Source organism: Ursus americanus, chromosome 7, assembly GCF_024610735.1.
Source record: "Ursus americanus isolate L20-20 chromosome 7, mUrsAme1.1.p, whole genome shotgun sequence".
In the NCBI taxonomy this organism is placed as follows: domain Eukaryota; kingdom Metazoa; phylum Chordata; class Mammalia; order Carnivora; family Ursidae; genus Ursus; species Ursus americanus.
In genome coordinates, this window is record NC_142133.1 from 55,814,216 (window position 1) to 55,839,903 (window position 25,688).

Genomic DNA, 25,688 nt, shown 5'->3' on the forward strand with positions numbered 1-25,688 from the left:
CGCAAGTGTATTATTTTTGTATGTGTTTATTTTAAAAAGCACTCCTTTCAGTATCAGTCGTCATTCTCCTCTTCGCTCGTGCTTTCCATATAGAAATAGTTTGTTCTTTATCATGGTCTTGCTTTGGAAGCACTTTTTCCTGGATCATATTATATATAGAAAGTTCAGTCTTTCCTTCTGTCTCAAGCCCTAGGGCTGTAATGAGTGGGAGGCCCTTGGGACGAAAATCAGGACTTTAGTGACCTTGGGCGTCACCTGGATGAAGTTTCAAAGGGCCGAGGAGGCATTTGTATTCCATAAAAGTTTTAAGATACTACAGTTCCTTGACAGGGAAGTTTTACTGAGACCTGTTGGAATGTGGCAGCCTGACGTTTAGCAATTCTTTCTAGGCTTGGCATAAAAAGATACAGTTTACGGTTATACGCTGTAAAGAATTTTTTTTAATGTGAGGTCATTCATGATGAACTACAGAATGTAAAAATTGATGAAAAACTTAGCAATCTAATACCCTTATTTAAAAATTGGAGCGAGGCCTGGAGCAGCGAGATGACTTAGCCAGCGTCCTGTGCCAGTTCATTCCTGAGACAATGGGCTCAACTTCAGTTCCTCGTGTTTGGAGGGCTGCTCTCAGGACTTGCTAAAATTTATTTGTGCCCCGCCCCCCGCTTTTAAGACACAAAATCATTAATTTGTACAAATTCCATTTGTAGGCCAGTGAAATCCAATTATGTATTATTGAGTACATACTAGGTAATCAATTTAAGAGCTATAGGTAAATAACACTAATACTGATATTAGTCAACCTGGTTCTGAATTTGCTCTTGAAATGTCACTTTTGAATTTTAACCGGGTGGTTTGCTTTTTTACTCATTTTAATCATGTTAGCTCATCACAGATTCAGGGCACTTAAGTCTCTAGGGCATAGCCAACGATGGGGGGAGCCTACCTCTTTGCAGATAGATGCATACGGCTCCCAGAGAATTCCAAAGAAACTTGTGTACATTTCTATTGTTTTAAGACTCTTGATTCTCATCAGAGGCAAGGAAAAAAAATACAGTCCTTTTTTAGAAACTAGTTTCTCTACGTTTGTGACTCACCAAGAAAAGGAAGAATCATTGTGGTAGAGGACAGCCAGCAGACGCCTTGGCATCACATCATCTGCGTTCACATTCTGGTTCCATTATTTACTAGATGTGTGATTTTGGCGAAGTTACTTAAATAATCTGAGTCTCTGTTCCTCATCAACATGTGAGGCTAGTAATCTACTGGGGGACTCCTGTGAGGTTTAAAGGTAATACGTGTGAAGCTCAACGCCTTTCACAGAATAGGTGCTTAATAAAGGTAGCTAAAGTTAGGAGGGCTGTGTTTTCAAAGTTTGCCTGCTTTTAGGTATCTTTTAAGAGGTTGATATTTCATCCTGAAGTCCCCATAACTTCTTGATTTCTTTACTATCCAGCTTCCTTTGATGTTTACCATCACTTAAATTGGTTTTGAGTAACCGTCTTATAAGCATTTCATAGGGCCCATCTGACTACTCAACAAATATTTACTGTTCCAGGTACACTTCTGATGTCAGGAAGAACAAAACAAAAATCTATATCATAATAAGATTAGTAACTAATGAGGAGCTATAGACAATAAGAAATAGCATATATGTTAGAATGTTGTAACTGCTATGAACAAAAAAAAAGGACAAGGGGATGTAGGGGATGCGGTGGTGATATGTAAATGCGATGATCAGAGTCGGCTCACAGAGAAGGTGACACATGAGTAAACACTTGAAGGAGGTGAAGGAAGGAGACGTGCAAGTGTCTGAGGAAGGAATCAGCCAAGTCACAGGGAAAGGCCAGTTCAGAAGCCTAGAGGCAGGAGCGTACTTGGTACATCTAAGGAATGGTGAGGCTATGTGTGCCTGCAGAGGAACGAATGTGGGCAGAATAGGAGAGGCCATCGGACATTCAGTGGGATCCAGATCACTTGTGATGAGTTTGGCTTCCATTAGAAATAGAGCCCATGGAGCGTTTGAGTAGAGGTTCGCTCTGGCAGCCATGTTGAGAATAATTAGGGGTTAAGAGGAGGAGTGGGGCGGCTAGCCCAACAGAAGGCAGCTTGGTCAAGGTGACAGCAGTGCAGGTGGTGAGAAGTGGTCAGAGACAGCCACTTTGCTGAGAGACTGAACATGGGGCTTAAGGAACAGAATTATCGGGGCACCTGGGTGGCTCATTTGGTTAAGCGTCTGATTTGGCTCAGGTCACGATCTCGTGGTCCTCAGAGCAAGCCCCGCGATGGGCTCTGTGCTGAGCAAGGAGTCTGCTTGGCCCTCTGCCCCTCCCCACCCCTTGTGCTCTCTCTCTCTCCCTCTCTCTCTCTCAAATAAATAAATATCTTTTTTAAGAAAAGAGTTAAAAAGAAACAGAATTGTCAAGGATGACTTCAATGTTTTTGGCAACTAGAAGAACAAAGTTAGCATTAACTGAGGTGGGAAGGTAGAGTTGAAGCAGGCTAGGACACATTCAGTTTAATAAATATGTCAGACATCTGAGGGGTGCCAGGCGGCAGTGGGAGATAGGAGTCTGAGCTGAGAATATAAAATTGGGAGTCACTTTCATAAAGATCATATTTGAAAGCTAGCAGACTGGATAAGATCACCAAAGAAGCTAAGTACAGAATGGGAAAAGAAGAGAGTAAAGGAGAGCCCAGGGGCACTCTGACAAGAGAGGGAGAAGGAGGGAGAACCAGCAAACAGACCAAGAAGGAGCTGCCAATGAAGTTGTAAGCCAACAGTAGGTTGTGCCCTTGAAGCCTAGTAAATTATTTCAGAAGGGAGAGGGGATAAGCGTGTCAAATACTCTTTGACAGGGAGAGTGGACCATTCATTTAGCAAGGCGGAAATGAGTGATGCTCTGGACTCAACCAGTTCAGGGGAGGGGTGCAGGCCCAGTGAGTCTAATAAAGTATGCGGAGAACTGGAGCAGTTGCCTCTCTCAAGTTTCACTCGAAAGGCAAGCAGGCACGTAAGGCATAGCTACAACAGTCAAGGTATCTTTTGCTTAAAAAATGGAGAAATAGGAGTCGCCTGGGTGGCTCAGTCATTAAGCATCTGCCTTCGGCTCAGGGCATGATCCCGGAGTCCCGGGATCAAGCCCCACATCAGGCTCCTCGGCTGGGAGCCTGCTTCTTCCCCTCCCGCTCCCCCTGCCTGTGTTCCCTCTCTCGCTGGCTGTCTCTCTGTCACATAAATAAATAAAATCTTTAAAAAAAAAAATGGGAGAAATAAGAGCATGCTTGTACGCTGAAGCGTTGTCCCAGTTGGAAAATGTGATAATGAGGAGAAGGGATGTGACCTAGTGCTGAATGGAAACAACCCAGTTAGAAACACCGACGGCGTCCAGCAACAGGCCTTTACAGGAGAGCCCACTGCCTTCAGATGAACAGCTTTACATACATGAGGAAGAAACACAACACATTCAGTTTTCCTGCTCAGAAGTATGAGCATTTAATGCTACCATCTCTGAAGGGAATGAGGCAAGAGGGGAGAAAATAATCTATAGATAAGAAACAAGTTTAGATGCCTTATCAAGATCATGCATGCATAAGCTCTTTGAAAACAAGTTTAGGAAACAAGCTATTTGGGTAGAAAAATCTTGACTATTTTGCACGTCTGACAAACTCCAAAAACAACATTCTCAGCATTGCCTAAATCATATCATATGTTCTTATACGTATGTTTAAAACTTCGGTCTAGTGTCACACAACAATTTCTATTTTTTTCCCTTAAAATATGTAGGTCCTTATCAATTTTCTCAACCTCTTTTATATCTCATGTTCCTTTTCTCTCCCCCCTCCCCCCCACGTGAGACTCACTGGCCTGTATTCCATAAATACCAGTATGCTCAGATGCTCAGAATGCCACACTCACATCTTTAAGTTAAATCAACTTTCAGCCTATGAGAATTCCAAGTGTCCCAAAAGCATTACTAGTTTTAGGCTCAGGAAGAAAATTATTAATGGTGATGTTTCAAGAGAAAATTTAGTCTGAAAACTAGATTTAATTTTATTATACAACTTAATGTATGACATTCATTTTATTGTTTTCCTAAGTGCATGCGATAATCTGGAATATACAATCAATTCTACCGATTTATTATAAAGAACACTAATCCTGTGCACATGTATATTTTAACCAAAATCTTATTGTATGTGATAGTAAAGGTCACAGATGATAAATGTAAGAATTCAGAAAGATTCATTTAGGTTTTGATGAACTACCAACTTTCTGTTCAAGGTAAGTGTAATCAACTCTTTATTCTGTCTTCAATTTCCACCTATGGATAGAATCTGAGTGCTGAAGTTTACATACTAGATCATTCAATTTGTTGGTCTAAGAGGTAATGGCTCTAAAATGTCAGTGGGCCAAAGAATCACCTCAGTGCATTTAAAATGCAGATGCCTGGGCCCCACTCACAAATATTCCAATAAAGGGACTGAGCTAGGACCCAGAAATCTGAATTTTTACAAGTGCCCTCACGGAGAAAGAAACGCATTGGTAAAGACTTGAAGAAGGTAAGTGAACGAGACACGAGATACTATAGAAAGCACTACTCAAAGGGTTTTCCCTGGACAAACATGAAACATTCTGCTTTCAAGTCTCCAACAGGTTTAAACCATTTGTCCCGTGATGAAACCACCCCCTGCAGGGAACCCCAGAGCACTGGTCCGCAAATCCCTCTTCTCCAAGGTTCCAGCTTCGGAGTCAGAAAAGCAGGGCGATCCTTGCTTGGGCTTGGACACAGACCACACCAGGCCGCAGAAGGGACCGGGTGCTGCTCCCGACCTGTGCAGAAACATCCCCCTCATCTTTCGGTGGAGTGGTTCTTTCTGCTTATGAACCCCGACACTTCCAGAAGACAGCTGTGGCCTTCTGCTTAAACTGCACTTCTCCAGGAGACTGGATCACCCAGATGCAGGAATTGCAAGACTCTTTCTCACCCTGACTTCATCCTTACTGAAACATTAGATGTCATTAAGAAATTTCATTAAAGATCCTATCTCTGCTGTCAGTTTATACAATACTACATAGTAAGATGATGAAACAAGCCAGGACAACAGAGAAAAAAGTAGCAACCTTTTTTTTTTTAAGTGGAGGGATGTTTTCTACGTCTAGAGGCTGTGAAAGTGGCAGCAGTGCCTTTTGCCTTTAAGCAAAAACTGCTTCTGAAGACAACTGTATTTTATTTCTTTGATATTTTTCTTTTAAAAAAAGAAAGGCAGGAAGGTAAAGTGACAACCCTGAAGCTCTTTGTCGAATTATGAGTAGAAATTATCCTCTGTAGCCTACTGTGTACTATTCTAGAGGTGGAAAGGAATTTTAAAATGTACATCACAGTTCGTCATAGTTCCTTCCCTTGAAGGGACTTACATTCTTCTTGGGAAGACAAGACAAAACACATCAAAAGATAGACAAGTTACAGCACCAGAGACCACAGAAAGATGGCGGACTTAAACTGGACCTCGAAGACTGGCAGGGAGGAAGGAGGCTGGGGAAAGGCCTGAAGCAAGGTGCATGGCCCGCCAGTGGGCAATAGAAGCCCAGCTTGGCTGAGGCACAGTAGTCCAGCAGGCCGGCGAAGTGGGAGATGGCAGCCAGAGAAAAGACTGGGAGCCATACTGGAGAGTAGGACAACCTTGGATGTTCAGAATTTGACAAGTAAGAACATTCAGATAGTTTCACACAATTCAGTATTCAGGAATATTAATGTGTTAGAGATGTGTAGGATTGATGGGAACAGACAGCTCTTGGGGGCAGTTAGAAAGCTACAAGAAAAACCCAGGTATCGGGTGAAGGAGAGAGTAGCAGCACTAACTATTACGAGTTTTATAGGCTAGTTTCATAAAATATAACAAAACTGAGTTGTGCTACAGATGTAACATCAAGACTTTTTCAAAAGATGTTATCAGAATGAAAATTTGGGAGGTGTGTGAGAGTTTTGAAACCTTCCCAGTAATCGATCATTTTTATGATTGACATTACAAAGGGGAAAGAAACGTTATTGTTTTTACATTTTACTTAAAAGACTGTAACTTGTGCTTCACTTTTCCATGTCCAGTCAGTTCTGCACTGTGCTTTCAGGCACTGCCCTCAAACCGCCTTCAGCCTACTAATGGAGAGAAATCTAACTTCGAAGGGGTTCGTTAATTTCAGGAAAATGAAAAGCTTGGCTTACACTAAATACTGGAAATGCCCCAAATTTGGCAGTGATCTTTTAAGTGTTCCAGATCAGCTATTGTTCAAAATGCTAATGGATGAGTTCCTAATTAATCATCAGACAAGCAGAAGAAAACCTGTAACACTCAGAAGTAAAACTTCCCTGATTCTATCAAACAGCGCGTTCCTAGAGCAACAGCCTCTAAAAAAGTTGGTCTGAATGCCAAGATTTTGAAGAAGCAGTAACCAAATGCCTCTAATTTATTACAGGCGACTGCCTGGGAAGAGAGACAAGTTGTTTAAACCAAATGGGTTTCTATTATTCTTACATTTGGGTCATGCCAAGGATGGGGACCGTCTTGGATCTATCCGTGTAGAAACAGAGCACGTTCCATCACCCCGCAGCCAGGCAAGCCTCATGGCCACGATTCCTCTGAACTACAAGAACGCTGGTTTTTTTACAGCTCACTGCTGGAAAACAGCCCTAAGTTTTCATTCTGACCTGGTGTTTCGTAGCAACCCCTGTGTGTGAGCCGCTAAAGCACTGATGTTGTTGCCACCTTCTTTACAGACTGAAGAAAATCTTTTTAAAAAGAGGATGCAGCTAGGTAAGGGCTTTCTTCCCAATCCGCCTGTGCGTGGGCGTATGTGACACTCGGGGTCACTAGTGGATCTTTGAATCCTGAATACTCAAAAACACGTAGACTCTCGACTGTTCTCATCTATAGCACAACCCACGTGAGGGAAAATGCTTCTTTGGCCTCCCAGTTTCGAGAGAAATCATTGTTCCCTGTACTGATTTTCATAACCACAGAAGAGAACTACTACTCTCGGGGTTCTCTTCCTGTTTGGAGATCAATGCGTCTCTAAGATCTGAAACTTCTATATCATGGTTTAAGCACAAATTCTCCACAACTCAGATTGGCAACATGTAAAATACAACTCTGTTCATTGATCCTTTGCCTTAAGGGATGTTGGGTATTGCCTTGGGGTTTTTGAAAGACAAACGGCAAGACAGAACAGCTCCCTAACATCGTGTGTATTAGCCTAAGAACACTGGGATGAATTCATAAGGTAAATGCCTAGGAAGCAGAAAACTCACATCCACGTTACATCTCAACATTCTATTGGGGGGAATGACTTCAAGTTGGAAGTTATTGTTCTTACAAACATTTATTTTCCTCCAAATTTACTGTGTTTCTGTAATGCTGTGAAAAGTCTTCATTTCCCTTTTCCCAAGTGTTGAGGTTCAAAAAGCCAGCTCTCAACCATAGACTAATCTTCATCTCTTCAATGTCTTGTATGTTGATTTAGTTTCATATGTAAGTATTTATATTAGTTTTCCTCAGGGATTTATACATCAATATATATATATATATATATTCCTACACAGATATATACAAGCTTTTTATCCTCATCTTACCACTTGACAATACAACTTTAAGTATGTTTTACACAGCTGTTCCTTGGTCAAGGTCATTTGCAAGAGCAAGTCGGTTTCTGAAGAAATCTTGTTTGGTGGGTGAAGGATCCATTGAGGGACTCTCATTAGTTTTTTCCCTGTATTCTGATCCACTGGACCTAAAATCTCAGCACACAGATAAAGTACAGGTTGATTTGGTTTTAATTGTTTTCAGATATTTTATCCAAATTGTTTTGCATTTGTTAAACAGTTGCCTCTTAGATCTGGAATAATTTTTACTTCCCTTCAATTTCATGACTCAGGACATGTGTAACTAAAATTTGCAACGAACATAAAGAGAGTATCTTTCTAACGCTTTATGGAGACAATTGTGACAACTGTGTATGTTAGTGTAAGATATTGTGTATAACGTTGTAAAAGGGAAATAAAAGCTCAGAAAATTTAGGAAATCCTATTTTTGATTCAACAAAGTAACTACTCCAGAAATTACCAAGGCCCTTAAATTAAAATGGATGGAATTCATTGTTCTCAACCAAGGTTATCTATCAAGGGCCGTTACTGAATTTGGGCATTACATTACAAACTCTTGCTTTTGCTTGTTTTCATTTTTAAATGAAAGATTTATTGAAGCCAACCACACATATATGCTACATTTGGTAGAATGCAGAAATTCGTACAGTAGTCAGATTGAGGAGATGCTATAATCTCAACCACCACAAAGGAGACCAAGCCCAATCAATAGTCAACAACTCAAATCAGTCCAATTGAGTCCCCAGTCGAGGGTGCATTCTTCCTTTATCTTGGTTAAGCCAGTTGGGTAATCCATTCCAGCTCTGCACCTTCTCCAGTTTGTTCATGTCAGAAGTCCCTGGAGGGAGGAGGCTTTCTGGAAATAACCTCTGATAAGCTAGGCTGGGGACCTTTGGCTAACTTAAACTCTGAGCTAGAATGGGTAGAACTAGCCCACTGACTAAGAACCAATATCAAAAGACCTCATGCAGGATGTATGGAAGTGATGTTAGACATGAAGTTCTTTGTCCAAAGCTCCTACACAACTGAACAAGTTCCCCATGTGCTGAGGCAGAATCAGGCATGCTTCCACTATCCACAAAAGAAGGGTAAGTTCTTTCACTCTCTTTGGTATGCTATGAGTCCTCACTGTTGTTGTTAGGTAAGTTAATTGTGACTCTATCATCCACTGAACTCATTGGGCAGAATTCAAACACCCCTTTACATTATTCAAGGAAAGAAGTTGGATCCACACAAAGACTAAAATCCTGATATCTGGAAACCTGATGACTGACTGGATTTTCTTACTATTCACCCTGATACTTGGTATCACAGATGAAGCCAGAGCTGCCCACCATGTTTTCTACTTCCAGTCAGGAAGAAGCACTTTTCCACTACACCCCAGTGCACAGAGGAGAAGCTATTCTTTCTCTCAATACCAGTCCGTCTGCGTACTCATCAGATAAGATTATTTCTTATCTGGTGGGGTGAAAGTCCTTTTTCCTTTTCAAAATCCCCCTTGGAACTCTCCCTTGAAACAGCCTCCACATGCCCCACCCTAAAACTCCACACCTTTTCTCAACTCAGAATCCCCGCCTACCTACAGTTCAAATCATCTTCCTAACAAATCAAAATGTTAGGAAGTATATTTTTGGCAATTTTATTCTTTCCCCATATCTTCTGCTATCCGGAAGGCTAGGAATGCCTATAGATTTTGGGGTGGGAAATAGGAAGCAAGATTTGAATCTGGCTGGTGTTTCTTCTGAATGGTTCCCCCATATGGCAGTTTCTCATCAGAAAATCATTAGTCAAAACTTAAAATCTTTACCTCACATTTCCCCCTCTTAGCTACATCTGAGCTCTCCAAAACCCAGTATGTCATACTTTGATGGTTCCAACATGCAACTGTTTAGTGTTTACCTGGAAATGGGAAAGCTTTGATGTCACCACCAGCCCCAAGGACCACAGAAATCTTCACCAGTTGCGTTCCCATTTCTGAAACAAATGCCAAAATCGCCCTGTCTAGTTTTCAAAGTCCACAAACTCAGCTCAGTATTTTCTTTTTTTAACCGCTCTTCTCACAAACCACTTTCTCTGTGTCTCCAAGTATGTGAATTTCTCTGCATTTCTTGATATTAACTATTAATTAACTAATGGCTAACTTGCTAATCCTTTTCAAAATCCAGCATTCTACTGTAGCCATGACTATAAGCTTATTTTTATCCTTTTAAAGATAATTTTAACTGACCGCTTTGTAGTATGTGGCCATTTGGACTCCTCCAAATGTGTGGCTATTAGGCTTCGAAGTAATGTATACCTAAATTACTGGGAAATAACCTGCAGAACCTAGGAGAAGGGGCCAGTGTATTTGCTTTTATTCCCTTCATCTATAAAACGGAAATGGCTTTTGAGCTCCTGGGGCCATTTTGGTTGATAGCAGGGCAGATCTGAGCAGACATTAGAGGGAAAGGAAAGCAAATGCTTGCTGGATAAGGGTACAGTGGCTGCCAGTACGTTCTGACGCATAGCAATCCAAGTGTTTGATGGAAAGAGAATAACCTGTTGCTACGCTTCCCTCCACTCAGTCCACAGAGACAAAGAAAATAACAAGCTGGGTAGGTCATACAAGTATACATCTGCTACAAATAAGCCTTGTAAGTTTATCTGGAGCTGGGAAGAGGAGTAGAATCCAGTGCCGTGGAACCCTCTGACCTAAGAAGGGCTGGCTTTCTGATGGGAAAGACCGTCTCCTGTGCAAGCTTTAGGAGACCTGCACATGAAAAGTAAGGGAACAGGGGAACACCCATCCTGTCACCCAAATCAGTCAGTGGTGGTAATCAACAGGGTGACAAATGAGCATTCACTTACTGTATGTTTGTTGAGTGCTTACTATGTTCTAGGTCCTAAACCGTCAGCTAGGTTACCCTTACCTTTGAACTGTAAGTTTCTAATGGGCTACAACTATGTCTTTTACTTCTTTTGTGCTAGACAGAACCTAGTACACTAAAGACCCTTAACTTAGTGATGGATTTCAAATGACCTATTAAGACACATTTGTAATGAGGTTTAAGTCATCTAAAATGTTATGCCTTCAACCATCTCCTTTAATTTTGAAGTGATGTAGCGAAATGAGATGGGAGATGAGAGAGGAGCCTGAGTGGGTAAGAAATGGGAGAAGGACGTAAGATAGGCTGTGAGGAGGTAAAGAAGAAGGTGGAGTAAATTATCAATTAGTTCTTTAGTAGTCCTGCTTTCCATTACATGGTCTGTTCCATAGCCGAGGCTGGGCATGTACAGAACCAGCAGGTAAGACACCAAAAGAAGAGGACTCACTGATGTTCAATGACATGGGGCCCTGTAGAAGTATTCTGTCTGTGTGATTACAAAAATGGAGAGATTCTGATGTGATTGGTGCAGGGAAGGTGATGATGTAGGAAGGAAACAGTCTGAGGTATATAAGTTATAAAATGTTAAAGAGGAAGAGAATGGGTGAGGAAGCAGAATTAATCATTTGGAAGCCATATTCTTTTTCTTCCACACCCCCCAAATTTGAGGATAAAAGAGCCTCTATACTCTCTACCCCTAAACTGTCTTACGTAATCCTCTTCTTCTGTGCCACGGCCCCAACCAAGAATACTTAATAAACTAAGTGCAAGATTTATGTATAAAGTAGTATGTGCCTCACACTTCAGAGTAGTCTAGACGTAAGTCTTGAACAGCCCCCATATACAGCCTTCCAGAATGGGACAGTTTGCCTTACTCCCTGCTCAAAGGCACAGAGCTAAGGATTCAGTCCAGCATCAGCCTATCACATTAGGTCTGTTCCTGGCTTCTAAGATCTTCATTAAAAATTTTTAAAGTCACTTAACATTTTCAAGCTTTAGATATGTAGTCTTTATTCTGATCAGTTCTGGGCAGCTTTCAGGGACATGTGACCTGGTATCTACCCAGGACAAATGTGCCTGAGACAGAAATAATCAGAGCATCAACCTTCTCTCCAAATATCTTGGGCACTTTTCAGGATTTTTTTTTTAATGATGTCAACTTGACTCTCCCTTTTGAATCCTTGTGGGTCTGAGCATTCGGCCCTCCCAGCCTCAGAGGGAAGAGAACCCTTTCTCGGGTTTTCTGCTGCATCTGGCTCCATGCCTAGCTTCGTCCCGAAGCAGCACTCTGGGTGTGTGGGGCCACCAGCCAAACAAGCCCCTATGGATACAAAAAGGGTATCAGTGTAGACAGGAATGAGCCTCCAGAGGGCTGTGGGGGAGGCAGGCAGCGAGCCCCAAATGTGACACAGGTGGCTGTTCTGGCACTAGTCCATTTTGGATCTCTGAGGCCAGGTTGTGGCATGGTTCCAGTACCCAGGATTAACCACTTCCTAAAGTCACAGGGCTTGCTGCCAGCCTGACCTCCCGACACATGGGAGGAGAAGGAGCTAAATGTCTCTTTCTGGTTCCTCCCTGTATCTGTCCACATGCCTGACTTCAGAGTGCAAGTTCCTACATAACAGCTGGGATTATGTCATTACAATTCCTATACAAGTGTCTCATACAGCACATGCATATAAGAAAGAATGCTTAACTACTGAGAAGAATGGTACGTTCTCATCTGAGTTAAGAGCTGCTGACCTTTCTGTGCTACACTGGGACCTTTTTGCCCTTCCTCTCTGTCTTAGCATAATGGAGCAAACTTCCCGTGGTTCTTACATGAGAACACTCAGGAGAAGCTACTCAGGCTTCTTTACCCTGTGCAGAGTCCCAAGGCGCCCACTGCAGCTCCCTGACACCGGTGATATGCAGATATCACCTGGGGGTGCTCACGATCCTACCCCACATGTTCAAAGCCAGGAGAGCCTGCCAGAGGGAGCAGCCATCTGTGCGGCAGCCCCTTCACTTGCATTCATACACCACTTCAGATTTTAAATACAAAGGCAGCAGCAGGACTGGTGGCGGCATTGTGATTGATGCAGGAGGGACTGATCTATGAGAAAGGAGAAGAGGACTGCGGAGATCCATTTAACCCTCTAAGAAGGACCCCCAAAAGGTGCAAGAAGACTGAAAGCAATTAACCAACAGGAATTTGGAGAGTCCACAGCTAGTCCTCAGCATTGTGCCAAGGGCTGGGGGCGGGGGGCGGTGGGAGGGCTACAGAAAGGTAAAATCAGGTCTTCCAATGGTGAGTCTTTAAAATTATAGGTCCCAACGCCATATTAATTTCTTGTTCCAGGTGTTAAAAAGATGTGATTACTCAGATTGATCTAAAACAAAGCCAAAGTACAGATAAAGCAAATCTTAGCACTAGAAAGGACTCAGGTGCTTATCTCGGGCAATTTCCCACTCAGTGCAGGAACCCCTTCCATTAGCACCCTGACCAGGGTCATCTAGCTTCTACTCAGGAGAACCCACTCCCTCATGAGACAGCCAGCTCCAGTTCCAGCACCTGCATTTTTAGAAAGTTCTTCCTCTTACCCACTCCTAGCTCCGCCCCCTTGATACAGAGGGGACAAGACTACTCCCTCTGCCTCAAGTAACTGGCAGAGCATCTTCTTACATTGCTCTGAAAAATGGGAATTTGTAAAGGAACCAGCGGTGAGTCCATGGCTCCCTGTTTTCCAACAGACAGTACCCACTCATTATAAATGGCAGTGGGCAAAAAGTGGCTATTTGTTTTGGGAATACTGTGGTCTAGAAAAAAGATAGGCTTAAGCAGTGCCTATCTTAGGAGTCCTGAGAAGGATTTAGGAGCCTAAATCCTAAGGTTAGCCTGGAGGGTTGTCTGCTTCCAGGTCTCTCCACCCTGGCCAAACACGACAGAGGAAGGCACTGGGCCAAGAAAAAGTCTAATCTATGAATGTAAAGAGAGGGATACGAGTCTTAACTCCTCACCCTCTGCATAAAGGGGATCTAGCAACAGTCACACGTACCTTAGCAAAACTGAAAGGGGACTTTGTGGAGTAGTACTGTGTCTAATGCAATACTATTGCTCTCTTTCTCTTCCTCATTCTTCCAGTAACAACAGGAAGGGACCCACACTCAGAGATCCTCTAATCTCGGTACCACCCTCCCCATGGGAGAAAAATTAGACAAACCATCCAAAAGAGTCCTCACTCCAGGCCTGCCCCCAACTCTTCCATCAAGACCATTATCTAAATCAGCCAGTAACTTCTACCCTCAAGGAGAAAGTGATGTCCCTCAACTTCCTCACTTATCAGCAACTCTCCAAAGGCAGCTATAGTGTCTTTAACTTTCCCATCCACGAAACGTTTAAAACTGACTGAAAGAACCTCCTCTCCCCCAGAGAAACTGAGTAGCAGGGAAAATCTCTCTAAGGGAGGGGGAGATGGCGTGAGGACCAGTGCAGATAAGAAACAGCAGTCTCCCAGACGGGCAATGGCTAGACTGGAGAACTCCTTTCAGGTCAAATGCTAAATGCTCAAACCTCTCTTCCTTACGTTTCATGCTGGGGTTTGGCCACCACCTCCCAGTCTGTAAGACAGTGCCGATAAATGCTGGCCAAAATGCCTGGTGGGTGATTTCCTACAACAAGGACTTAGAGTCTTAGAAGGACCACAGAAGGGAAATGTCTTGTTTTCTGCCTCCTATGGAGTACGGAAACGTCATTAAAGCGATTTATTATTATTATTATTTTTAACTAGGGCCCAAGCCAAATCCATTCCGTCATTTCTGCTAAGGAAAACACTAGCGAAAGTCCCAATAAACATGTACTAGCATCCAGGATAACTATAGACTCCCACAGGCAGAAGTGCTGAGATGCCTTGGAAAACTCTCCACAGGTGGGGAGATTTGGATGGAGCACCCATTACACCCAACTGCAACAGTGGATCCCAGGCCTCCCAGTCTAAAGGGATTTGATTGTCACCAGCTCATTCCCCTGGGGACTGACTCGGCTTACTCTTCTCAGACACGTGATTTTGGGAACAAGGAAGTGGAGCTAAAAGAGGCAGAGGACAGGGCTGAGTTTGCTTTTACTCTAGATTACAATGAGAAACATCTTCACCTGACGGAATCGTGGCTATTGGCTGCAGGCACTGAGCTTGAAGCTGTTGTGTGAAACCAGGCTACTTAAAACTTATTACTGTTAAAACCCCAAGACTTAGCCCAAAGGGAAATGAGTTACAATGCTGTCTTGTCTAAGGGCTACTCACTTCTTTTTAAAGAGCTTGCGGAAGGAGCTCCGAAAGCCCCCTTTCTGGTCTTGCCTGGGGTTTTGATCGCTGAAAGATGTTTGTTCGCTTTCTCTTTCTTCCTTTGGACAGAATCTGGTGGTGTCTTCTAAATGCATCTCCTGAAAATATAAAAGAGGGGTGTTTATTTACTCTTTCCAAAGTTAACGTTATCCTGACTGGGACAATTTTTTTTTAACTTTGTCACTTTCCTCTCCCACCCCAAAGACTAACGGTGAGCACCCTATTCCAACTAAAGCAAACCTATGCTTATTAGAAGTTGAAAAGAGGATAACCTTCCGCTGAGTGCAGAAGTATTTTGTACGTATCAAGGCAAACAGTCTTAGAGTAGGATTACGGCATAAAAACAATTAAAGATCAGGACATAAGGGGAGTTAGCCTGTATCTAAAGGGTCTGGAGAGTAACTTCCTAGTCTGGCACCAATCCTGTCTTGCTGGAAAACAATGGGCCCCTCATGTCTCTGGGAATGTTTCTCTTTCTACAAAATAGGGCAGTTCCTTTGTTGTAATGCTAGTTTTAAACTCATGTTCCTAACTCTCCATTTTAGACATAAATGAGGGAAGGAGGTTTTGCGGGGTCAGATCTGTTTAGAAATAGAAGTCAACCTTGTCTATATGGGCACGTACGTGCATGCGTGTATGTGTGCCTGCCACACACTTCCAACCTGCAAATACGCCTTTAGTATAGTTTTTGTCATTCTTAATTCATGGTATGTACAGTGTAAAGTAAAACTTAATAAAAAATAAGGCTCTATCTTCTGTGAACTTTCTAGTTACTTTTTAAGTGTGAGATGTGCTAAATAAAAGATATGCACTTATATTTATGTTCCATATGAATGAAATGTTTACTGTGAGGTGACTGAGACAAAAGCAACCTAAAATAGCTGCTTAATTTTGAACCACAGAAGAGAACCCAAGGAGTCAAAGCAAAAACCACCCTGAAACTTTCATGAATTGGATGAGTGACTGACTACTTGCTGACAGTGAAGTGAGGCATGGGGATGATTTTTTTTTTCAGGAAACATGGTTTGACATTGAAAATTTAACTTGGAGTTACAGTAGCAGATGTAGAGTTTCTCTGAGACGCTAAGATTCGTTACTAAACTATGGAGAGCAACATCTTGATGGCTTAGTGTGGCATTTCTCAAAGTGGTCCCGGGGCAACAGGATCAACTGGAGTTTTTATTTAAAATGTAGAGCCCTGAAACCCAACCAGACTTTTGGAAATCAGAAACTCTGGAGTTAGGTCTAGGTAATCCTGATGCACACTTAGATTTTAAAAACCAGTGGTTTAGGGTATGCTCCTGCCCACCTGCACTTAATGTTTATATGAGTCACCTGAGAATCTTGCTAAAATGCAGACTCTGATTCAGTAGGTCTGGGGTGGAGCCCAAATTCTGCAATTACAATAAGCTCCCACGTAATAAATGCATTTATTACTACCCTAAGGACCACACTTTGAAAACTGGGCTTTTAGGGACTGTTAGGAACTAAGTATATGGAGTTTAAGGAAAATCTCTCTGTGCAATGATGATCTTGATAATATCTTGCATTTGTATAGCATTCCGTACTTTACAAAGCATATTCACATACTTTATCTTATTTGGCCTGATCCCCACAACAACGCTGTGAGTTAGGTAAGGTATATATTGTCTTATTTTTACAGATGAGAAAACTGGAGGCACAGAGATGCCAAGTGAATTGTCCAAAAGCACACAGCTATTCAATAGCAGAGCCGGGACTAGAACCCAGATCTCCTGACACCCAGGTAGGTGCTCTTTGCACTAAAGTATACTGCCTCCTTTCCTGACTCTTAAAGACAGGGGTTGGCTGGCTCTGCGGGGCAAGGGTGGAAGATACACAGAGTATATTTAAGGAGATGGAATAGTTGGAGCTTTACACGTCTCAACAAGAAAGAGCTGACACCTTTAAAGATAGTGTTTTTGAAGGGTTCATCTTTTGCACCTAAAATCCCACCTCACTTCCACCTCAACCACTCACACACAAACATGCACACACAAACACATATATACACGTACAGATGCCTGCCGACATGCATACACACACGCACTGCTTCTGCCCACTTGGACTTTGCATTCCACCTCTCTAGGATTCCTAACAATCCACACCTTCTGAATTTTTAGAAAGAAAAATTTTGTCCAAAAACAGAAATAATAAGGTAAACTTTGTGTGAAAAATTCACATGCTTGAAAAATTTACTATTGACTGAAAGAGAAAAGGCCTCTTGTAACTGACCTCTATTTGACATCTCCTTAGTGTCACTTTCTGAACTGACTTGACTCTTGTCTGACACTTTTAGGGGATGAAACTTGCTCTCCAGGATGTCTGATTAACAGTCCCTAATATATTGTTTATTGTTATCTGGTATGTCTGATAAATAGCCACAAATGTTTTACTCATTGTTTGCTTCTCAGATATATTTTGTTATTTCTGGTTAGTGTTTTTTCTTTTCCTGTCAGTTGTTGAACTCCCATTTTTTCACATATTAACTGGGGGGGGGAGACTTATGAACATGTGAAATAAAAGCATTCTTTGCAGCTTAGACTATACTAGTTAGAAGGTTTTATATGTAAATATCTGCCCATCTCAAGTCAATTTGAATTGGCATTATTTCCTAACTACTTCCCTTGTTAATGAACTTCTAAACTTTGACACATGCTGAAGATTGATTTGCCTATGAAATTTTGCCTAATAGAATTTTGTAAAGTTCAGAGTTGAAAATCAAAGCCAGAAAAAAAAAATCTCAGAACTCTGGGGAATCTCAGCAACTTTAGCTGAGCATACAAAGGTCCCACTGTAGGAACCAGTCAGACTTTGATACCTGGAGTCTAAATGGGCTACAAGCTCAAAGGTTCTTCATGACGCAGACCCTTCCTGTTCCTCGGGCCTGCTGTCCACCAGTCCCACCTGGCACAGTATTCAAGAGGAAAAACATCACCCTACTGTTTTTTAAAAAAAGACTCATGAGCCTTTTTCATTATTTCCCTACCTCACTCTTCATTTAGGGAGATTTTAAAATTGAATTCAGACATTCAATTTATCCAGGAGGTCCTGTCTGACCACCAGCAGGGTTTAAATAACCTTCCCACGTGTTCCCACAATTTATTATAATTCTGTGTTTCTGTGTTTCCTTCCTGTGATAAGCCAGTGGTCCTGGAGGGCAGAGACTTAGGTGCCATTCATTTCTGAACCCTCAGCCCTTAGCACAGAGCCCGGTGGGAGGCAGGTGCTCAGTGTTGCTGAAAATGAATGAATGAAAGGAGTCAGTGATCCTCAATCTGTCCGCACTCACTTGGAAATGGGAATAGGTGGATCACAGGGCCCTGATTCCTGGAAAAACCTCCTCTAGCCTAGGCAAAAGGTCTCCAGAGCTTGATGCAAGTTAGTCCTGGACTATATCATTTTCATGATGTACCAATACAGAGCTGCCCTGTAAACCCTAACCACTACTCTTCAAACGAGGTTAAACAAGAAGAATGGTGGCAAAGGTCAAAGCTATCCTGTTCCTCTCTGCTTAATCAGAAATTGCGTTGTTCCAATCACATGCAGAGAAATTGTTTGCTCAGGATCTACTAGCCCTTCCATGGATATGTACTTAAACACCCCTTTAAACGTCCCAAGGCTTGCAGAGAGCAACGTTAGATATCAAAATACTAAACATTGATTTGGGCGCCAAGAAGGTATTTGGGGGTCAAGGCGTCTTTGACTATATCGTGTTGTCCCTGTCCCAGTAGAATGGGCAAAGGACTGTGACACCCTTTGCCGGTCACATTTGCCGCAGGCTTTGCAGGGAGTCCACAGTGAGACGGGGCAACCTGCTTCCTCCCTAGCTACCAGCAAGGCTAGTGCGGGTTCGGGGAGTGCGGCAGGCCGGCACACCGTGTTCAGTATTTTGAACACTTCCACGAGAAGGTGCCGGCAGAGGAGGAAACAGGTCTGGGACTAGCGTGCAGGGCTTCGAATGTGAAGTGCAACTGTGAGGTGCCGCAGCTTAAGCAGCGAGGCAGAGAACACCCCTAACTTTGTACGGGGGAGGTGTGGGGCAGGGTGGTGACGGTGTAGACAGGTCTAAGAGTCCGTCTTCTCTGCTGGCTCTTTGCCGTCATACATACACGTACAGGACACGCCCTCGTGCCCTGGCACTGCAGAACGGGAGCTACCGCTCGCCTCCGGGCCCACCTGAGGGACAAGCCTCGGACCGGGGCTCTCCCCCGGCGGCCTCCGCTCCCCCTCTGGCCAGCCCGCTTTCCCCTCCACGCTAGGGGAGCCCAGGCTGCTCCCTGGAGATCTAGGCCCGGGGCTGCCGGCACTGTGGGTTTGGGTTTGGTTTTACTTTACCCTCCTTACTTCCAAATAGGTCTGCTTTTCGCTTTGGGACCTCTGTTGGGGGAAGAAGGTCCGGGGCGCGCCGCGGGCGGCTGCCACTGCGGCGGCGGCGGCCGGGCCGTGCGGCTGCGCGGCGCGCTCGGCTTTGAGCGGCGCGCGGCCGCCGCTGCTGCTGCGCGTGCTGTAGAGGCGCGGAGCCACGCCCTCGGCGGGCGGCGCGCGCGGGAACTCCTTGAGCGAGCGGCTCAGCGGCTTGGCCTTGCCGTGCGCCTGCGCCGCCGCCTCCAGCTTGTACGCGCCGCTGCTGCCCGCCGGCGACGTCGCGCTCTTGGGCAGCGGCTGCAGCGGGTGCTCGGGCCGCTCGGCCTCCATGGCGAAGCTGACGGGCCGCAGGAAGCAGATGTCCAGGCTGGACTCGGAAGAGGCGGGCGAGCAGTTCTCGAAGAGGGCCGGGGCCTGGAACGGCTCCTCGTCGTAGGGCGCGGGCAGCGCGAAAATCTCGCCGCCGTACTCGAACTCCTCGTAGCCCGCGGGCACGAAGCCGCGGGCGTCGGGCAGGAGCTCGGCCGGGGCGCGCAGGGAGCGCTCCACGTTGCCCAGCGGCTCGGCGGGTGAGGGCTCGAAGTCCATCTCGGGGATGGCCTGCAGGGGCCCGGCGAGCGCCTTCACGTCCTGCTCAGCCGCACAGAACTGCGCCGGCGCCAGGAGGCTCTCGGGCCTCTCGTGCTTTCTGCTCTCCATCTCCCACTCACTGGGCTTCCCGGGCTGCATGCTCTCCATCAAGCTTTGCTGTTGTTGGCTTTTCTTCACTGGGGGCATCAAGTGTCTTTAAAGGGGAAACGGAATACAATACGGTTGGTTAGTGCAGGCCTCTCCCCGAAGCACGAGGCTGGGAGCAACACGCCTCTGCCAGCTGCTGCTAAGACGCACAACTAATGGTTCCTCTCCTCTCTGCCCTCCTAGGTGCCTTCGTGTGTCACCTACCAAACTCCATGGGCTTCTACAGCTAAGGAGTCCCCATGAGCCCTGGTCCCCCACGTGGGAGGGTGAAAACGCCATCTGTGAAGCACATGACCGAAGTATCTGTCAGAGCAAGCAGGCTTGGCACAGAGATGGCAGGCTAGCCAAGGATGGTCGTCCCTCCGCACGTGGAAGCTCTGACCCGCCCACCACGTGGCCAGAGCCCCAAGGTACCTCCTTTTCTCTCCTCTCCTTTTTTTGCCCTAGCGTTATGAAACCAAATGATGCAAAGAACTTTTGTTCGACTCCTGGATCTAAACGCCTAAGAACAATTAAATTTCTAAATGAAATAAATGTGGTACAGCCTTGAAAACTGTTGAATCTGGATGATGGTATATGGGGTTCACTGTACACTTTACTTTTGTACATATTTGACGTTTTCACAATAAAAAACTAAAAAATTTTGTGGCTGTAGAGCATGCTGTATAAAGTTGTCTCAAACTTTGACCGACAGGAACAACCACCAAAATGAAAAGGCTCTCACTCTAAATATGCCCAATTTCATGTTTAACCATGAATAATGAATAATTTACGTAGGATATTAGGGTAGCATACACATCAGATTGGATGGGATTTGCCAGTTCTGGTGGAAGGTAATTGCCAGGCAGATGTGAGTCCATAACTACACGCAGACCCAACCTTTTATTTATTTATATTTATTAATTCTACCACCAAAAATGCATTAAAAATGCAGATGTATTATAAAGAAAAAACAGTGAACTTAAGATGAAAACGAGGTCTCACACTCAAAGGTGAAAAGAAATGATAAAATGAAATATTGACCTAACTTGAATTGTCTTTTCACTTGGAAAATTGTTAAATTTTTTACTGGCCATTTTCCCAACACGGAGTGCAATGGCAGCCATCTTTTTGGTCTGGGTATAATCTCTAGGGATTGTTTTGGCTCTATTTGCTGCACTTCAAAGTAGATAGCTTTATCATTGTCATAAAAGCTGAAGTGACCCACAAAGTAAACACCCTCTTCCTGCCTATCTCTTTCCCACTCTCCACCCATGAAAGGTATTTTTTTCTGTATGGAGTTCTCCCCTACAGGATTTGTGGGATTTTCTCTATAGGAAGGAAATCTTCCTGGGCTCTATTTATAGAAAGGTTAATGTCTCATAGGTCCAGAATGTTTATGGAATATCTCTGTCTCTCCATATTTACGCTTATGTCTTTAGATGATATATCATTCTCAATTTTAAGAGATGAAGGCAGAACAAGGAAATGGTTTATTTTGCATTACTGATCAGATACTCCTTCCAATGATTGTAATTGGCATTTAAAAAATTGTAGCGATTAAAAATTGAAATAATCTCAGTTGCCTACCTCTTACTTCATTGTAATTTTAGAAAAGTAGCTAAAACTTCAAATTTTCCTTAAGATAATAAAACTAAATTTTCCTTAAGGTAATAAAACCCAAAGCAGAAATTATAGTCTAAGGAATTACTTCTATGAAAAATGTCTGTATTTGACAGAGTGCTGGGGTTTGGAATTTTGAGTTTTAGTTTCCCTTATCTTTCCAGAAATCCTGGTTTCAAAAGTAGCTAATTTGACTTTATCCTTATCCTTCAGAGGTAAAGAGTTCCAAATATATATAAATGGCCTAATCCTTAATGTAAAAATCATCAAGAAGTTTGATGAATAAGAATCCAGCTTAATGTGCTAGAGGGTTGTGTGCAGAGACTTTAAAAGGCTGTCAAATACATCCAGTGCACACAACAGCTTTAAGAGAAGCTGTCATAAATGAAGAACTTAAGAAATCCCTTTCTGAAGCAGCTTCAAGGGGAATTGGAAAAGGCTGAACAACATTCTTTCTATATCACCTCAGGCCTATTTCTCTTCTCAGAGCCTTAACTTCCACTCACCCCTGCCTGGGATTCTCTCTCCCTCTGCTACACCTTTTGGAGAGCTAAAGTGTGTTCCTATCCTTCTGAGGAGCTGTAAGATGCCTTCCTGTCTTCTCTTCCACTCAATCATTGTCTAAACCCAAAGAAACTTATGCTGTAGGCAGAGGGGGGTTATGTGTGATAAAATTGTTAGGAGTAGCCTTCAGCCTCTAGGCCTGCCTCTTAACATTAGCCTTCCTCTGGGATCCAACCATTGGGTCAGCTGCTTGCCTGCCATATATAGGCTTGATGGAGCAAGAGGGAGGGAGGAATCCTGTAGGTCATACTCCTATTCCACGCTGTCCTGCTACCCCATACAGATGACTCGGCACCCAAGGGCATTGCCATATAACCTTTCCATAGCAACAAGTGCTTACGTGACAGCAGGGCCAGAACTGGGAGCAGAAGGGTAGGGTTGCAGTATCTCTTCTGAGTGGATCCCACTGTCACGGACAGCCTCAGGGCCTGCAGTAGGGGAAGCATCTTGTCCAGTGTTTGCACACTGGGAAGCCAGCCCTTTGTACAGCTTTGCCATGGATGACCTATGAGAATGGAAGTAGTAATTTTCAGGGTGTACAGTGGGAAATTGGCTCTGAATGCACAGATTATACCAAGAAAGATAAGGAGACAATATTTCTCAGACAAAGCTCAGCTGTGAAGTTCTCCCTCTCTCTCTGTCTCTCCATGGCCCTCCACAAACCAAGTTGTTTACATAACAGTACAGGCTAGATGCTGGGCAAGAATAGGGATGCTGATTAATTGCCTGAGTTAAGTTTGAATGAAAGGGGTGGTATAGAAAGATGTCCTCCATATGAGGAGCCCTAGCTTGGGAAATGGCATCTTTTTCTGGTCTCAAACATCCACAGAAATGATTGTTTTCCTCACTGGGTTGGGATGAGGTTGAAGGAAATCCAGGTCATTAGAAAATTCTGCTATGGGTTGTTTCTGTTCCTTCTGAAGCCCAGATTCTCCCTAGTCAGCTCTTTTTGTTTCTCTTTAGCGTGAACTTTGTTCAACCAGCACCCTTATTTGTTTAGTTTTTATCCACAGCACTTACGCCATCTATTTATTAACTGGTTGTCCATCTCTAGAAAGTAAGCTCACGTGGCAAAGATTTTTGTTTTGTTCATTGCAGTATACTCAGTACATAGAGCAGTACCCGACACAGAGTAAGTGCTCAATAAATACTTGTTGAGTTCATGAAAGAAACCACATTCTGGCCTTTAAACTGCATTTTTTTTTTTTTGACCTGGTAAGCTTAGGGAAACAACTATTTTCAAGGTGGTTAATAACACAAGAGGGAGCCTGCATAGGGATTAGAGTAAGACTGTTTTTATTTTTCTAAAGTAATTGTACCTATTACCTGATGGAATTACTTTACCACCAGGTAATAAATAGGTCCCTCCCTCCTGTAGCCAGCTTGGCCATCTCATTTCCCTCCTCTTTTCTGTTCTCTTCTTCCCCCGTCAATGCATTTCAGCAACTTAACATAGAATGAGGTCACTTTTGACAGGTATCCACCTTGACTGTCGATATCCCTGTTGTCAGAAAACTTTGATCAACCCTCTAGATGGCACCATTAGAAGCTTACTTCTTGAGCTTTTTCCGTTTCTGAATAAGCAAATCCTCGTTGCATTGAAACAGCAGGGTGTAATGCGAGATGAATACTCGAAGGCGCTGAACACACACCAGAAGGAGGTAATAGTCAGGGTGTTCCTGCTCTGTGAACTTCAGGACATTCTGGATGGAGATAAAAAGGAGGCAGCATTGCATAATTAGAATGAAACTTTTGTCTCTTGTGCACCTTGCCTCCATCTGTTATCAGAGTTTGGTAGCCATTTAACCAGAACAACAATACATGTGGCCAATCTAATTGTAAGCTGAATGGTTAAACCTACTGTTCTCTTTGTCCATCAAGGGAGAATAATAGTCACCATTGCTCCTGTTTGAGTTGGATGTGAACGTTGGATAATTCCCTCTGAAAATTAGAAGGATCTACTCAATAGATCTCTAATTAGGGTAATAGAAACATTCTAAGAATTATTATCTATAAGCAATGCCTTATGACTTAAACGAGTCAGGCCAATGGTGAGAATGTCAGGCATCAAGGCAGGCTGGAAGGGGATGATGTTTATGACCAAGCCTAGCCTGGTGGTTCCTCCTATTATATTGGCTACTGCACTGTAGAGGAACGTGCGCCTTGGTTGGATCTGGGAAAGCTAACATTTATTGAGTCTTCCTATTGCCAAGTACTAATGCCTTCACAGATTTGTTTTCTCATTTAATGTTGACCACAGCTAGGTTAGATAGGTGCAGTTATTACCTCCATTTAACAAATAAGGAAATCAAGGCATAGAGAAGTTAAGTAATCTTCATTAGGTCACACATCTAATGAGTAGCAGAGTCAGAATTTGAACTCAAGTCGGAGAGTAGAATCAGGGCTCTTATTTACCATACTGCTTGCAAGACCTGGGTTTCAGTCCTAGATTTTTTTTTTTTCACTTATATGTGTGTTAACTTGGGCAAGTTACTTATTTCTTTGGCTCTCCATTTCCTTACCTAAGCAATGGTAATGACCCCTATTTCATGGGATTATTGAAAGCATTAAATAAGATAATTATTGGGGCACCTGGGTGGTTCAGTCAGTAAAGCATATATGACTCTCGATTTCGGCTCAGGTCATGATCTCAGGGTCATGGGATCGAGCCCCGTGTTGGGTGCTATGGGGAAAATGGTGTGCAGAAGTCAGCTCATCAACTTCTTCATGCTTTCTCTGTGACATACGACATGAGCAATATATGGTAGGCCCTTGGACTCAAGCCAAAAGAAAGTAGTCAGGATAGCAGTTAAGTAGACAGGTTACACAGATATTTCTTAGATGCCAGCGGGTGGGGTAAGTGTTTGGGTGTACATTTAGATGGCTGTAGAACAAGGTGGAAGGGACTGAATAGTACTCAGAATCTACCAGGAGCTGCTATAGAGAGATCCTAGATCAGCAGAGGTGGTGATTGCTGGTAAATGAAGACAGAACTTCAAAGGCAAACGTCATGAGCTAAAAATTTTTAGAGATTGAGATTTCAGTTCATACAACAAAGTAGGAATGGGGTAATCACAGCAATCTAAGTCATTTCATTACTCCTTAGATATCATACCAACGATTCTTCCTTGACCCTTTACCGTGTTTCTCAGTTGCAAGCCACAAATAGTAGTTTAGCTTGAAAATCAGTTTGGTGGCTTCCCAGCCATGCCTACCTGCAGATGTATCAGATATTCAGGGATGCGCTGGACTATGTGAAAAAACAGTGTGTAGATGTCAGATTTAATCTCTTCATCACCCTGAATGAAAGAAAGGTAGAGTCATTCTTCAGCTCTGGCTGCAGAACCCCAAAGTCAGTCCTACCCCAAAAAACCCAGGGTTTTTTTTTTATTCGCAGAGCATTTTCTTTCTCTAGAGTGTCATGATCCTTCATTGGATAGGACACTTGTTCAGAGACACACTCAAGGAGACAATTCTTCTGTAGCAGGAAGCATATTGTACTTCTTTTGAAACCACCCAACTTTCCAAACAATCCTGTCCTTCCCCACCACTCT

At 43.5% G+C, this 25,688-nt stretch overlaps 1 protein-coding gene and 1 long non-coding RNA gene across 3 annotated transcripts in view; one reads left to right on the top strand and one right to left on the bottom strand.

Annotated features, from left to right (window-relative positions):
• Window positions 1-4,084: 4,084 nt before the first annotated feature.
• The window catches only part of ARHGEF33 (Rho guanine nucleotide exchange factor 33), a 40,961-nt gene continuing 19,357 nt past the window's right edge, over window positions 4,085-25,688 (bottom strand). Inside the window, exons 9-14 of the mRNA XM_087863720.1 lie at window positions 25,350-25,433; window positions 23,689-23,837; window positions 22,475-22,639; window positions 19,210-20,014; window positions 14,803-14,942; window positions 4,085-7,786 (exon numbers count right to left, since the gene is read on the bottom strand). Coding sequence (XP_087719846.1) covers window positions 7,657-7,786; window positions 14,803-14,942; window positions 19,210-20,014; window positions 22,475-22,639; window positions 23,689-23,837; window positions 25,350-25,433 — 1,473 coding nt within the window. The 3' untranslated portion in view covers window positions 4,085-7,656. The remainder of the gene's footprint in view (window positions 7,787-14,802; window positions 14,943-19,209; window positions 20,015-22,474; window positions 22,640-23,688; window positions 23,838-25,349; window positions 25,434-25,688) is intronic.
• Window positions 20,245-25,688, top strand: part of LOC123799810 (uncharacterized) — a 58,295-nt gene continuing 52,851 nt past the window's right edge. For both annotated transcript variants that reach the window (XR_015725280.1, XR_006781712.2), the window contains exon 1: window positions 20,245-20,378. This is a non-coding gene — a long non-coding RNA (uncharacterized LOC123799810). The remainder of the gene's footprint in view (window positions 20,379-25,688) is intronic.